The following is a 15,005-nucleotide window of genomic DNA, read 5'->3' on the forward strand; positions in this document are numbered from 1 at the left end:
TGTGCATCGTAGTGTTCTCAGTGCCGTAGCGTGCGGTTGGCCAGGTTGGCACCCGCCAAGTGCGCCAGCCTTCAGAGGGCACCAAAACGATTGAAGCACATAGCAAATTTTTGAAAGATACATATCTAATGAAGGGGCAGTTAAAAACAACAGTGGAAAAAAGAAGATATTCCTAATTTATTATTAAACAATATATGTTGGAAGCATCTTTGAAGTTTGCATAATTTATAAATTGAAGATTACTGCGAAAAGTTCTTGAAATTTCTATATATATATATATATATATATATATATATATATATATATATATATATATATATATATATATATATATATATTCGTTTGACATTATATGAAAATTACATTACATTTTTTTGCAGAATTTAGCTTACGAGTATGTTAAGCTGATAGATTCTAAGCACTCTTCTTAGCACTCTTCTTTGAATAATAACCGTAACTGATTTAGACATAAATATAATTAGTGGTGTTTAAATTGAGATTTAAAAAAATAAACAAGCTCTTTTTTACTATATTAATTTTATATACAAAATAAAAAAAACGTTTCCTCTCCAACGTCTTTTAAACTTTTTAATAAGCAAAACTGCTTCTCTATATCACAAATAAACGTTGTTACGTTACAGCTAGATTCGTCAAACACAACTTCATTGAATCATAGATTGGATTCTAACGAATTTACTAAAAACATATTCTAAGAACCTTGAGGATCTAATGGGATTCTGGAAGAATTTTCATCGTAAACTGGGTACAGTTTTAGGCAGTCAAGGGCAGCAGAATTCTTACATTATCTTAAGTAATATTCCCATGAAATATTTGAAAATCTGTTTTATACAGTGCTCCGCAGGTTTCTCACACCATCCGGGATACAGGAAAATTTGTGTTCTTTTGGCTGCTTTTTTCTCTTTGTTAGGAAAGGGTTTTCCAGGCCTGAGATATATCCCAAGAAACCACCAGCATTATAACATTGCACGTATTCTACCGCATATCAACAACATTGATGAAACATTGCTTTTATTCGACAAGTTTCAAGAGCTGTTCAAATGTATCAATTTTCCCAGTATTGCAGTGAATGATGTTGATACAAACCGATGCCAAACAATTCTTTTTCAAAACGGCTTTAGCACAGTACAATAAGATTTTGATAAATCTTGATCTCTTTTTGGAAATAATGCAAATAAAATGCATCTTGCCGTATTCTCAATCCGTCCTATCGTTTTCATTTCTGTCGCAATCAGTTTCCAGATTCGTCTCACAACTTACGGCTCACTGTGATATAGTGAGTGGTCAAAACACAACATATCAACGCTATAATAAAATGTTTTACTAGAATATATAGATCAACGGGCATCTCCCTCCATTCCTTCAGCATAATGGAATATACTAATTTCCTTTAAAATTCAATGTTCGTCATCAAAATTCAGCCCAAACATTGAACACAATTCCTTTTGACCGTTATGGCATTTGCTCATAGTGCAGCGAAAACAACCTAATCAAAGGAACCGTATTTTTAAGTCGAGCATCGCGCACACATTTATGCGCTGCTCCCGCGGATACGATCCGGTAGGGAATAATTACTACGAGAGAGATACTTTCGAATTCACGGTTTATTTCAGACTGATTTGTACAACTTAATGGTGCCATATTTATACTCCGCTCTTCCCTATTGAACTTGTATAGAATTTTCCAGAAGTGTATTGTTGTATAGGCCTATTCAAATGACGTCTCAAATCAGCTGATCGGGAAGCACTTTGACATTTCTTCTATGAAAATGACAGGCCCGTGTTAGCACCGGTCCTCCACCGATGTAAACAAATGCATAGACGGATCTGTCACATGAAAAGGCCTATACAATAATGTGTTGAAAGGTAACTGTTATTCGGGACTACGAAGCTGCTGATGTTTTCTTCGGTTTTCTGTGAGAAAAACAAGGAGAGAAATATTTTATCTTTTTTTCACGCACACGATGACAGTTCCTAACGAGGTTTTCCATAAGTGCGAGTGCTTTGTAAATCTCTTTTTGTTTCGTAGTCGCGAATACAATTGATGGATTGAAACTTCTGGAACTGTCAGACAATGATACAATGCAAGAATAAACAATAACAATGTTTGTTCAATGTTGTGATCTGGAATGATCGAAATGGTAAGTAAATGCTCTGATGAAACCATAATGTTTTACTAATGTTTGTTGTTTTGTTTCAGGTATGCTGAATAAGAAACAGGTTAGTAAAGTGTGTAACAGAATAGTGGGGATGTTCTTCTTCTTCTTGGCATTTACGTCCTCACTGGGACAGGAGCCTGCTTCTAAGCGTAGTGTTCTTATGAGCACTTCCACAGTTATTAACTGAGAGCTTTCTTTGCCAAAGTTGCCATTTTCGCATTCGTATATCGTGTGGCAGGTACGATGATACACTATGCCCAGGGAAGTCAAGGAAATTTCCATTACGAAAAGATCCTGGACCGATCGGGATTCGAACCAAGATACCTTCAGCATGGCTTTGCTTTGTAGCCGCGGACTCTAACCACTCGGCTAAGGAAGGCCCCAATAGTGGGGATGTGCACAAGCTTTTTTTTTCGCAGTATGTGAATGAGACCAGCTCGGTGTGCTTTTGGTTCGGTGAAACAAATTCGGCGGAAGTGATTATTTGGAGATTCCGTGAAGTTCCGTGAAGGCTAGGCGGAAGTGTAAAATGGACAAATCCTACAATGGTATGGTCGGGGATACCAAAAACGTTCCCATTCGGAAAAAGTATTGATATTTTGTTAAGACTCGGCCACGATATAAGAAAAAAAAAACCATTATAAAATATCAATGGAAACAAAATGGCGATATTTTTTTTTGGTGACCAACAGAGCTCAATTCTTCTTCTTCTTCTTTCTGGCGTTACGTCCCCACTGGGACAGAGCCTGCTTCTCAGCTTAGTGTTCTTATGAGCACTTCCACAGTTATTAACTGAGAGCTTACTATGCCAATGACCATTTTTGCATTCGTATATCGTGTGGCAGGTACGAAGATACTCTATGCCCTGGGAAGTCGAAAAAATTTCCAAACCGAAAAGATCCTCGACTGGTGGGATTCGAACCCACGACCCTCAGCTTGGTCTTGCTGAATAGCTGCGCGTTTACCGCTACGGCTATCTGGGCCCCTAAGAGCTCAATATGAAGGACTAATTTAGTGTTGGATTGCAAGCAAAACTGAACTAGAAACACTGATGCAATGGGAAGCTTGCATATTTTTTTAACAACCAGATGCAGATAATGCAGATCGACTATTAGCATTTTTTTTAATAGGTGAATATTTGAAGGCTATTTGATATTGTCTTCAAAATGGCGTCCATAACATATTTTTCCTACGTGAGGGGATATGTGCTGGAGATGTAATAACAAAATTGACGATAATTCAACTAAAATTTTCTACTGTAGGTTACCTTTACGTCCCGCAGGGACTCCAATCACTTCCGCCGAATTTGTTTCACGGAACCAAAGGCACACCAAACTGGTCTCATTCACATTCGTCTCAAAACTGATCATTTTCTCTTCTTCAACACTTCTTCCACTTTTTCACATCGTACAAGCTTTTTTCCAGTCGAGCAAGCTTTCAGTCTCGTATCTCTTTTGTTTCCTTTTCTTTAAAACTTTAGAGACTCCGCAGGTACTGCGCTTTCGCATGGTTTGTTTATATTCTCCTATTCAACACGCTTATTCAAAATGAATCATTGAAGTTTGTCTCGTTAAATTTTATTATTGTTAAATACGAATTCTAATTCTATATATCTAAATCTTGTTAATTCATTCGTACTACTCATTTCATTCAGTCGCATAATAACATAAGAATTTACACCCGATACCTACAGACGGCTTGAACTTTGTTTACATTCTCAATTTGACGCGGTCATTGGGGAAATTTCATAAAATTTTGTGAATTACAGAACTTTTACGGCGTGTGATTGGAATGAAATCCTTCAGTGAAGAAGTACAAAGGTTTTCCATAGTGAAAATAAGTGCCCGGCGAAGTAAGTCATACAGGGGGGCGGGAAGAAACTTGTATAATAAAGTGGTGTACCTGGTGTCGATCGTAAAGCATTTCTCTCAAATCATGTTAGTCCATGCGATTTCGGTGAAAAAGTGAATAGTGGATAATTGAACTGAAGTTTTTAACGAAATTTAGCGACATGAATGTACTTGGTGTAATATGTCGTTAATAAAAAAGTAGTTTTAAATATTGCATGTTTGATGTACAAGTGTACAAACAATGACAGCTTTTACAAAAACACACTTGGAAAATGAATCTGTGTTGCAGGTAAGTTGGCATATCAGCCGTAGTGGAACATATTAAGTTTGATACGACGAATAATAGCGCTTACGACGAAGTAGAACGAAACCCTATTACTTTATAAATTGCTTCATTGTTTTATTGACGTTCTTGTGCCTATTTCCACTTAAAGGCTACTTTTATGATAGGCTTACGGCAATGCCGCTTGTATTATATATGCAATGACATAATGCTCCATGGTTACTTGGGATACTTTTATGCGATGAAAATTTATGATAAGAACATTAATGTAATTTTAGAAAACCGGCTGTGAAGAGAAGAAAAAATCTGCCGAAAATACAACAAATCATCCTGGTTCTCATAGGAAATCCTGCACATATCTATGAATTTTAAAATAATCCTTGTGGTCAATCTAACAGACTACTACATGATGCCAGAATGGTGCTGATGGAGCAAAAATTTTTGAAAATTCTGGATGTAATTCTCGTATTATTTTCAAAGAATCTTATTCGATATTCTGACGGAATTCTAAATAAAATTCTCATCCTAGTAGATTCAAGTTCAGAATCATGTGCAGAACATTCTACATTTACAGGCACCGTTTGACAGCACAGAATTTTTGGAACAAGGAGATTTTGACTGAACCAACTAAAGACTGAAACGCGCAAAAATTGGTCACTTCAATTCGATGTGTTTCTATTGAAATGCATAAAAAAACTGAAATGCTGCATTTGAAAGTTGAGTATATATACAATGGTTGCTTTGATGAGTTTTCACCTTTGCTCTCCAGTTTTCAATATGACGTCCAATCCGAAATTCCCGAAACAATACCTCGTCCGGTATGCCATAAGCATGTGTTGTTATGGTTTGGTTTTCATCACTACTGGTATCAGCAATCAGGACGTCTATTTATTTATTTATTTTTTGTCATCGTCTTGAATCATAAAACCAATTACCCAGACTTTAGCTTAATCTAAGTTCCTTATCCTATTCTTGAACACAAACTTTGAGATGTTGAAATCAAAAACAGCACTTACATTTTTAAACGAACGAAAACATTTATCCAACGGATTATTATACCGTAGGAAGTCCTATGACGTCTAACAAACAGCAGATCACGTTCACGCAATTGACGAGATGAAGCATACAGTGAACACATTTTCCTGTAAATTTTATAAATTTTGAACGAAAAAACTGCTTTTGAAAATACCGAAATCAATGACGGATCCACCCCCTGAAATAAGCTCCACAGCTAATCAATCGTCATAAAGAAGCGTGAATTTGATTGAATCATCATTAAAACAGTTAAATAGTCGGAGTAAGAACCTTTAATTTCAATAAACTTCTGTATGCTTCTATGGGTATACAACAGGACATTTTCTTTTTTTGTTGTTGATGATTTCATCAAGACAACTAATTTAAGGTACATAAGCTGCCTTTCAAGTAGCTGTCCTGAATATTACTAAGGGCCGAGTAAAACTGGAGCAACCGTCAAAACTGAAAAAAGCAGTTTTCTCCTTTCAAACCGAAAAATCGTAAAACAAAAATATCAACACAGTACCTAGCTGTTTTATTTAAGCTGTGTTTTTCCTCAGTTATGCGAATAAGAGAGGAAACCGATTTTCCAATTTACTCCATTTTTGCATTATGCCACTAGTCCACAGTTTTTGAATACATCAACAATTGTTTGGATCTGTAGTTATGAAACATAGTATAGGGTTTCTAAATGATGGAAATCAATAACTGGAGGGAATTTGATCTGGTCGGTACCAAATAGCATTTCCTTTCAAGAATGCTTTAGAGTTACTGTGCACGTGCTGTAGCCTTAGGTTCAGGAGCCTCATTGCTTGCAAGCGCACGGCGCGCTGCACATTAGCAGGAAGAAACAAGGAGAAGATTTTACCAATTATTAGCCCTATGTACAACAAAGCTGTATACTATCTGGTGCTTTCCCTACAAGTCCCTTTAAAGCTATAATGTGTGAGGCGGGTCAACTACCGTTCGAATATCTCGCTAACCTGAACGAAGCTAAAACCGCTATACGTCTTCTTGAAATGGAGAGAACATCTCCAGATTTACCAATCATTCGTAGAACAAAACTTTGGTTTTCGTTAATAACAAACGAGGATTTTCCAAAAATTACTGGAACGTGGAGATTAGGACCTCCACGCTGGGATCAAAGAACACTGAAAATAGATTGGTTCATTCAACGCAATGTAAGAGCGGGAGATTTCTGGAAAAATAATGGCAAAATGAATGGCAAAATGAAAAATATTCAATGCACTACAAGATTTTTACTGATGGATCCAAGAGTCAGGGATGTACAGGATTTGGAGTACATTCGGATAATAATGAAATATGCGGTAGGATAAAGGATGAATGTTCGGTTTACTCAGCTGAGATTATGGCTGTTTGAACGGAAGCAAAAAGCGGTAATCTTTTCCGATAGTGCTAGCACTTTGAAAGCTTTAGAAAAAGGGTCGTCTAAAAATTCATGGATCCAGGCATGTGAAAATGCTTGTGAAGGGAAAGATATTTCTTTCGTCTGGATTCCAGGACATTCTGGAATCACTGGTAATGAGGCGGCAGATATTTTAGCAAACAAAAGTAGATCTTCAGAATTGACTTATGATAAACTCACAAGACAAGACGCAAAAAGATTTATTAAAAATAAAATATGGGAAGCTTGGCAGTTGGAGTGGGCTTCATCTAATCCAGGAACACAATTAAACATAGTTAAAGAAAACGTGAAAAAATGACAGATGTAATCAATACGAACAAAATGTAATCAATACGAACAAAACATTATAACAAGAATGAGAATAGGTCACAGTAAACTAACACACAGTTACCTATTAACACCATATCAAGATGCACCTCGATGTGCAAAATGTAAAGATTTGTTAACTATAGAACACATATTGTTAAAATGTAAACCTCTGGAAAAACTACGGAAAGAACATGATATATCAGGAAGTTTAAAAAATATTAATAAAAACGATGTTAATGCAGAGGAGAAACTTGTAAAATTTGTTAAGGCATTAGATATAATCAAATTGTTGTAAAAATATGTTAATATAACCAGACGCGAATGACCGATAGTGGTTGAAGCGTCTTTAATAAATTAAAAAAAAAAAACTTGGATACCGATGGCGAGCCGTAGCGCCGAGAAGCTCATGAGACGAGTCTCCCCGAGAACACATCACCTAGTATGGACCTATGCACGGGTTCACTATTTGACGTTCTAGCGGTGCCGTGTTATTTATGTGACCATGGCAACCAGTGAATTCGGCACCGCTCAAACGTCAAATTAGTGAACACGTGCATCGGTCCATTGCGCAGCACACTAGGATTCCGATGAGCTGAGAGACGGTTTGATTAGAGGCTCGTCAGTACATTTATGTGCTCCTGAGAAATATGTGACTCTATGCTTAATGTTTCGTTGGCAACACAGCCGTTCCATGTTTTCTAGTTGTTATATGACTTATGATGATTTTCAACTATTCAGTATTATTAAGGTCAGTTTTGCATAGAAATATTCACAATTTGAAAATGTCGGTACTAAACAATACGCTGCACTGTGTTTTATTTTCTCGATTTCATGCGCTTTTCGAATAGCGCCCAAACCATTGATTTTAGCGATATAGTTTATTCGGAGAAGTTTCTTGGTATATTAATGCGCATCTTTTGATGCAAAAAGTTTTGTGATCAATCCACCTAGCAGTGAGATAGAAAAACTATTTTTTCAAAACATTCAGACAGACATATGGTGTCTTCGGCAAAGTTGTAGAATTCTCAATTTGAAACAACTTTGTCGAAGACACTATTTTTCTATCTCTTATAATTTTTGAGATATATGCCGTTGTATGTGAATGTCCCCTAAAAATCATATTTTTTATCATAACTTTTTTCCAAGAATTTTAATATTTTTTGTGTTTTCTACAAAGTTGTTTGTCATAGAAAAACCCGCGTTTTTGCTGCACATATCACCCTATCTTTTGAAGTAACAAAGTTATTCATGAATTATTCATTTTCCAAGGGGTCGTTTAGGCCTCTATATCTGGCCTCGGCGCAAAATGGCGCAGACAACTATTACAAATCATGAAAGTACCATATCTCCTCTTTCGGCAGTTGATAAAAACTTTTGTCTATAAGCGTCTTTGCATGGGTTTTTGCTATCAAACAAATAAGCCTTAATAAAACAAATTCGACTGATAATTCTTTTACCTCAAGAGATAGAGAGGTGCAATGTTGAGCAAAAATACGCATTTTAAGATGTTTAACAACTTTGTAGAAGACATGAAAAATGATAAAAATTTAAGTAAAAAGTTATGAACAAAAATGAATTTATACAAGAGTTTTCATACAAATTTATGTACTAAATGTTAAAAAATTCGTAACTCTTTTACAAGATTTTTAACATTTTTCATGTCTCCCACAAAGTTGTTGAAAGGGGAGATATGGTACTTTCATGATTTGTAAGAGTTGTCTGCGCCATTTTGCGCCGAGGCCAGTTAGAGAGGCCTAAATGACCCCTTGAAAAAAGAGTAATTCATGAATAACTTTGTTACTTCAAAAGATAGAGTGATGATATGTTCAGCAAAAACACGGGTTTTTCCATGACAAACAACTTTATAGAAAACACAAAAAATATCAAAAATCTTGGAAAAAAGTTATGATAAAAAATATGATTTTTAGGGGCCATTCACATACAACGGTATATATCTCAAAAAGTATAAGAGATAGAAAAACCGTGTCTTCGACAAAGTTGTTTCAAATTGCCAATTCTACAACTTTACCGAAGACACCATATGTCTATCTAAATATTTTGAAAAAATAGTTTTTCTATCTCACTGCTAGGTGGATTGATCACAAAACTTTTTGCATCAAAAGTTGCGCTTTAATATACCAAGAAACTTCTCCGAACAAACTATATCGCTAAAATCAACGGTTTGGGCTTTTTATTCTGGAATAAGGTGCTTATTTCAGGAGGAATTGCCTACATTTAAATATAAACTGCTGACCCGATTTTGACAACCCTATTTTTCGGATTTGTTTTTTGTTTTCACCATTTCATAAATGAATTTTCTCTATTTTTTTTTTTTTCAATCCAGCTAAAGTTTCTATGAATATGCACACCATTGATAATAAATAAATTTGACAAATTCAAATTTTAAAGGGGATCTGGAAAACATTTTAAAAAATGAGTTGACAAAATCGGATGATCCATTTGATATGCACATTTACAAAGTTTAATTTTGCAATAAAATGATGAAATACAAGAGTGGCAAAAAAACTTGACATCATTTTTATATTGCAGAGACGCAAATATAGTAGATACAGTGGCGCAACCAAAGGGGCGTTTTGGGGGTCAAAGTGATTCAACGCTGTCACTCTAATGTATGTGCATCTAAATAAAACTATAAGTGAAGGAACAGTTCTGAACTTTCAAGCAAACCAATAGAAATATTAGTAGTAGAACGCTAGAAGTGTTGTTCTCACCTTAAATTATGGATTTTCATTGTTTGTTCAATACCAAGTTGTTGTTTTGGTTTTGAAAATTAATCTGACAATTTGAGGCCCGGTAATCACGCTGCCAGTTCGTGGCAAACTAGATGTTGGTAACACGAACAGCAGCGACATTAGGTTAATGCTTCTACTAGCAAACCACAATGGGTGGAGATTTAAATAGTTATCAGAATGTTTAAATTTTATATGAACTTATTTTATCATTAATATCTAAAAAGTGAAATCTATGCTTTTTTTATAAAAAATAAAATATTTTGTGGAGTTTCTTTCATACTTCTTCTTCTTCTTTTCAGGCGTCACGTCCCAACTGGAACAAAGCCTGCTTCTCAGATTAGTGTTCTTATGAGCACTTCCACAGTTATTAACTGAGAGCTTTCTTTGCCGATTGACCATTTTTGCATGTGTATATCGTGTGGCAGGTACGAAGATACTCTATGCCCTGGGAATCGAGAAAATTTCCTTTACGAAAAGATCCTCGACCAGCGGAACTCGAACCCACGACCCTCAGCATGGTCATGCTGAATAGCTGCGCGTTTACCGCTACGGCTATCTGAACCCCTCTCTGGGGTTTTCTGGGTTTCTTTCATACACCACCGGCGTATTTTGGAAAATTATACCAGGTACACTACACTTTCTTCAACTAGAGGTGTAAGTTCATACAAAAAGGCATGCCTAGGGCGAACGAAAGAAACTGAAATTTGTAAATGTTGTTGCGTCCTTCGTAAACGTAATTTCGTAAATTCAAATTTTTCTACTTTGACCCTCTTTTTCCGCCCAAAACCCCCCCTAGAGCCAAATCGTGGTTGCGCTACTGAGTAGATAAATATTTTTTATTATCAAACCTGCTCAGTTCTGCTTTGTCATATGGGGATCAATTTCACCTCAGTGTGTATATTTCTGTTTTTGATATTAAGGTGCATTGAAGTCATAAATAAATTTCAAGACTACACATTTACAGAACCAGATTGGTCAACACCAGCGAGTGACAAATCTGACCACTGGATTACAACAGAGTTGCAACAGATTTTGTTACTTAGTTAGCAGAATTTTTCTAATAAAATATCTTCTCTTTTTTATTTTCGACTTTTGCAGTCAGCTATTTTTACTTTTAGGGTAAAGGTATTCAATATCGGCAGATAGAGATATGTTTGCCAAATTAAGTGTAATGGTGGTAACATTGTGCTAAAAGATTATATAGCCAGCGGGACTTGAACCCACAATTTCCATTATGTACACGGACGCATTACCAATTATACTACAGCTACGCTACGGTAAACTGAAGTATTTGGCTAATGACCTTTGTAGCATCCCCAAGCCCCACAATCCTACTCAAGGATGGAAATCTAGTGATCATGACAAAATTTCCTCTACACTAAACAAAATTGAAACAAAATATGTTATAATTCAAACAAAAATGTAACTCATTATGTTACAAATCAAACAAAAATATAACTCATTTTTTTATATTCCATAAGTTTAACAACATTTGTTATAAGTAATTTTTCCCCATTTTTTTATAACTAATTATGTTACAATTAAATTTAAAATTGAAACAAATTTGAAACAGTCTTTGTTATTATTACCGATTTTGTTCTATATATGTTATAATTTTCTCCATCAACCTTCTACTTCTAACAAAAATTGAACAAAAATTGTTACTTGTAACAAATCTTGATATAATTGTGCTACAGTTTTGTTGTAATCCATTAGTCGGGAATCTATCAAATTTCCAGTACGATCGGCTGTCTTGTTCTCTGTGTTCTTGAAAATACGAGATTTGTCTTCGATGCATCTTCACCTTAAAACTAATTTTATGAAATGTTCAGTTATTGTATAAACAACCCTATGTAACTGAAAAAAGATCAATGAAATACTGATGTTTTCCTAATTTTGGAAAACATAACAAGTTGTGATATAGTGATCAATTTGCCCCAGATTGCGGTACGTAACTTTGCGATATGTTACTGGTTTAACTACATTGAGTTTTACTTTCCATGCTCATCTAGTAACTAGATTTGTCGTAACTAGGAAGTTAGAGCGTTTACTTTTTCTCGCATATTGAGTGATTCTGCGAACGATAACATCAATCAGCTAGAACAAAATTAAATCACCCTTCATTCGAACAAGAAATTGTTGATACACCTACATGCTACTTGGAAATTACCCACCGCCTCCTACGAGTTTGTTTTCCCGCTTGTTGCTTTTTTCTGCAACTTGCACGGAAACAAAAAAAATAAGCGCGCGTAACTGCAGAGCAAGTGATTCGGGAGCAAGCATAAATCAATTGTCACTTACCAGTAGCACGAAACGTAGGAACAATCATTAATGCTGGAGAACAACATAAAGTTTGCATCGTTTGCCGACATTTTCGCCTCCTTTTTGGTGGTGTTGATGATCTTGTTGTTAGTTGTTGCTGTTTCTCCTGACGAATATCCGCAGCCAAACGCAACAACAGCTCTTCTCGGGAAAAGCTCACTCTCGTTGTTCGCTCTTTTTTTTGTTTTACTCGATTACACTCACGCTCTCTGTGATGATCCTTGCGACGACTTTACTGACAAAAACTCTTGATGGTAATAGATACAGGTCAGAGCTCTTAACACAATCACACATTTATTCGTATCCGTGGGTCAGGAGGAATTTGTTTCAGCGATGAGTTGTACTGATTTTCAAAAATGAGGCCAACAAGATTTAAATATCTTGACTAAATGTCCCGACTGCATTTGATAACACTCATAATTTTTATTTCATTTTTTGTATTCGAGTCGCAGAACTTAGTATTGCTGATGCATAGCTTTCTATATTTAGCTAATCCACTTTTTACTACGTAGATGAAAGGAAGAATCTTTTGAGCACAATATTTTTATCACATCGATAGAAACATTTTTGAATAGAAACGAATTGGTACGCACATTGAAATGTAACAACTAACGATTTCAGTGTTGATGTTTTATGTATCGCTCGACATCAGAATTTATGAGAGGATCATTTAAATAAAGGGCGTCTATCTACTAAAATCACTTTACAATACACATCTGCAGATTTTACCATTCATAATCTTTTCCAAACACTTTTCAGCACTCCACAAAACTTGTCAAATAAACCTTTCTATGACCACTATAAATCAAATTTGAAATTCTATCTAGAGCTATCCCTATTCAATCACCACTTCACTACTATGTCCTCCTGAAAGATTTCCTTGAAGAGAGAAATCAACTAAAAATATGAGTCTCCTACGACAAAAGTAGATTGCTCCAACAGATACTTCGTCAAAATTCACTGAATTATTGTTTCCTTCAAACACATACGCAGAAATTCCCTTTTCAGTATTCATAAATTTTCCGAAGATTCACTTATTTTTACTATCACCGTCTTTCTCATCACTGCAGCACTCGGATGGATCTCGGACAGCTTCCACCAGCATCAGTGTCGGAAAATGGGGGGCTAACTCGCAAAACAAGGATCACGGGGAAATGGGATTTGCATGGGATACTCTCCGCCACTATAGCAAGTCTTTTTTTTTTTTTTGCTATGCTGGTTTTTTATACTAGTTAGGAACCAGGCGGTTCCTCACCACTCAAAGGAAAACTCCTGTCTGCTTGCGGTCACAGAGGAAAATGTATTATTATTACCGACGGAACGCCAGTCTAGCCTTGCCTGCTGAACCCAAATCCCGGAGAAAGCACTCAGCAGCGAGAATGTATCGCCAAGAGAGCCAAAAGAGGAACAATAACTTTTACTTCAAAATCACCACCCACCTCCAAGCCAAACTCTCTCTCAAAACTCTCCGAAAAACACGAAAAAAGGACGCAAAAATCACGATGGAAAATTGGTGGTAGGCAAACTCTCTCGCACTAGTTGCCTGCCTTTAGCGAACGATGCCGGGAAAAAAGGCAATGTTTAGTTCAAGGTGTCATAGCCGCATCAAGCCATAGAATGACGGGAAAACGAAATGAAACGTTCAAATGGCTGTGTTCAACATGGTTGTGTTACGCCCGTTATCTTTATCGGTTTGTGGCTATGGTTAGAGCTTTGAAGTTTTAATGCTTTGTACAGCGAATATTTCAATGTTTAGAACAAAGGAAAACTCATGCATATATTGTGAGCATTATTTGTATAAATTTTCCTTCAATTCAGATATGTTTCAGTATTATTTATGTCTTAATTTAATAAGTTTTGTGTTGTTATTATTTAATGTATTTCATTCGTTTATATATTTGTTATTTATTCACTGTTGTATTTATTCACCAATTTTGTTTTTTTTTTTTAATTTATTTATTTACCCACTCACCTTCTAAATCTGTTGTATATTATTATTTTTGTTCTGTTTTGCTTGACAAATTTTGGTTGGTCAAAATATTAATCAAAGATCGAAGTATTCGAAAATATATTCCCAAATTCAATACCTTAATTTTCATATGTTTTGCAAAAAAAAAAACTGATTGCTAAAAGATGTGTAATATGATAATGTATCGGTATCGGCGATATGTTAATAAAATTTATGTAGGGTTTCGTTCTACTTCGTCGTAAGCGCTATTATTCGTCGTATCAAACTTAAAATGTTCCACATACAATATTTTTTTTTATTTCAATATATTTCATCGTTTTAGTAAAACATTTTATTATAGCGTTGATATGTTGTATTTTGACCACTCACTATATCAAATCTCAAATTTGAAAACTGATTGCGACATAAATGCTAACGATACGGCGAATAGAGAAACGGCAAGTAAGTAATGAAATTCGATTCTTGAAAACATTTATTTGGAATAATAATTGTTGGAAGTATGCGTAAAGGGATCATGAGAAATGTTTCTGTAAAATTTTCTGTTTTGTGATATTTTGTTCTAAACTTAATATTGAAGTTATTCTTGAATTAATCTTTGAAGAAGTTTGAGTGATTTCATGATTGAGTCATAGCTTTATTACTGGAGTAGTTGCCAGTGAAAGTGTTCAAAAAGGAAACAATAAATCAACTCTTAACCTCTTAAATAACCAAATTTTCGTGAGTTTTTGGCTTCACATTCCACAATGTCGGCCTATTTCAATGAAATTTTGACACAACACCACAACATTTCCGGAATATCCTGGTGCTGATTCCGGGACCCTAGAAAAGAACATCAATCCGATTATTGCAATTCATATCATGCTACACATCAATCTTCAAGTTTTTTCGGCGAGATTCATTTCA

General features: G+C 35.4%; 1 protein-coding gene across 12 annotated transcripts in view; it reads right to left on the reverse strand.

Annotated features, from left to right (window-relative positions):
• Positions 1-13,716, reverse strand: part of LOC5568875 (protein N-terminal glutamine amidohydrolase) — a 121,138-nt gene extending 107,422 nt beyond the window's left edge. The window contains exons 1-2 of one of the 12 annotated variants that reach the window (XM_021842703.1): positions 13,573-13,716; positions 12,113-12,380 (exon numbers count right to left, since the gene is read on the reverse strand). In XM_021842703.1, the coding sequence (XP_021698395.1) occupies positions 12,113-12,183 (71 nt within the window). In that variant the 5' untranslated portion in view covers positions 12,184-12,380; positions 13,573-13,716. The other 11 variants (XM_021842701.1, XM_021842698.1, XM_021842693.1 and 8 more) reach the window with 11 other exon arrangements.
• Between the last annotated feature and the right edge of the window lie 1,289 nt (positions 13,717-15,005).

The sequence above is a fragment of the Aedes aegypti genome, chromosome 2 (genome assembly GCF_002204515.2).
Source record: "Aedes aegypti strain LVP_AGWG chromosome 2, AaegL5.0 Primary Assembly, whole genome shotgun sequence".
Taxonomy (NCBI): Eukaryota; Metazoa; Arthropoda; class Insecta; order Diptera; family Culicidae; genus Aedes; species Aedes aegypti.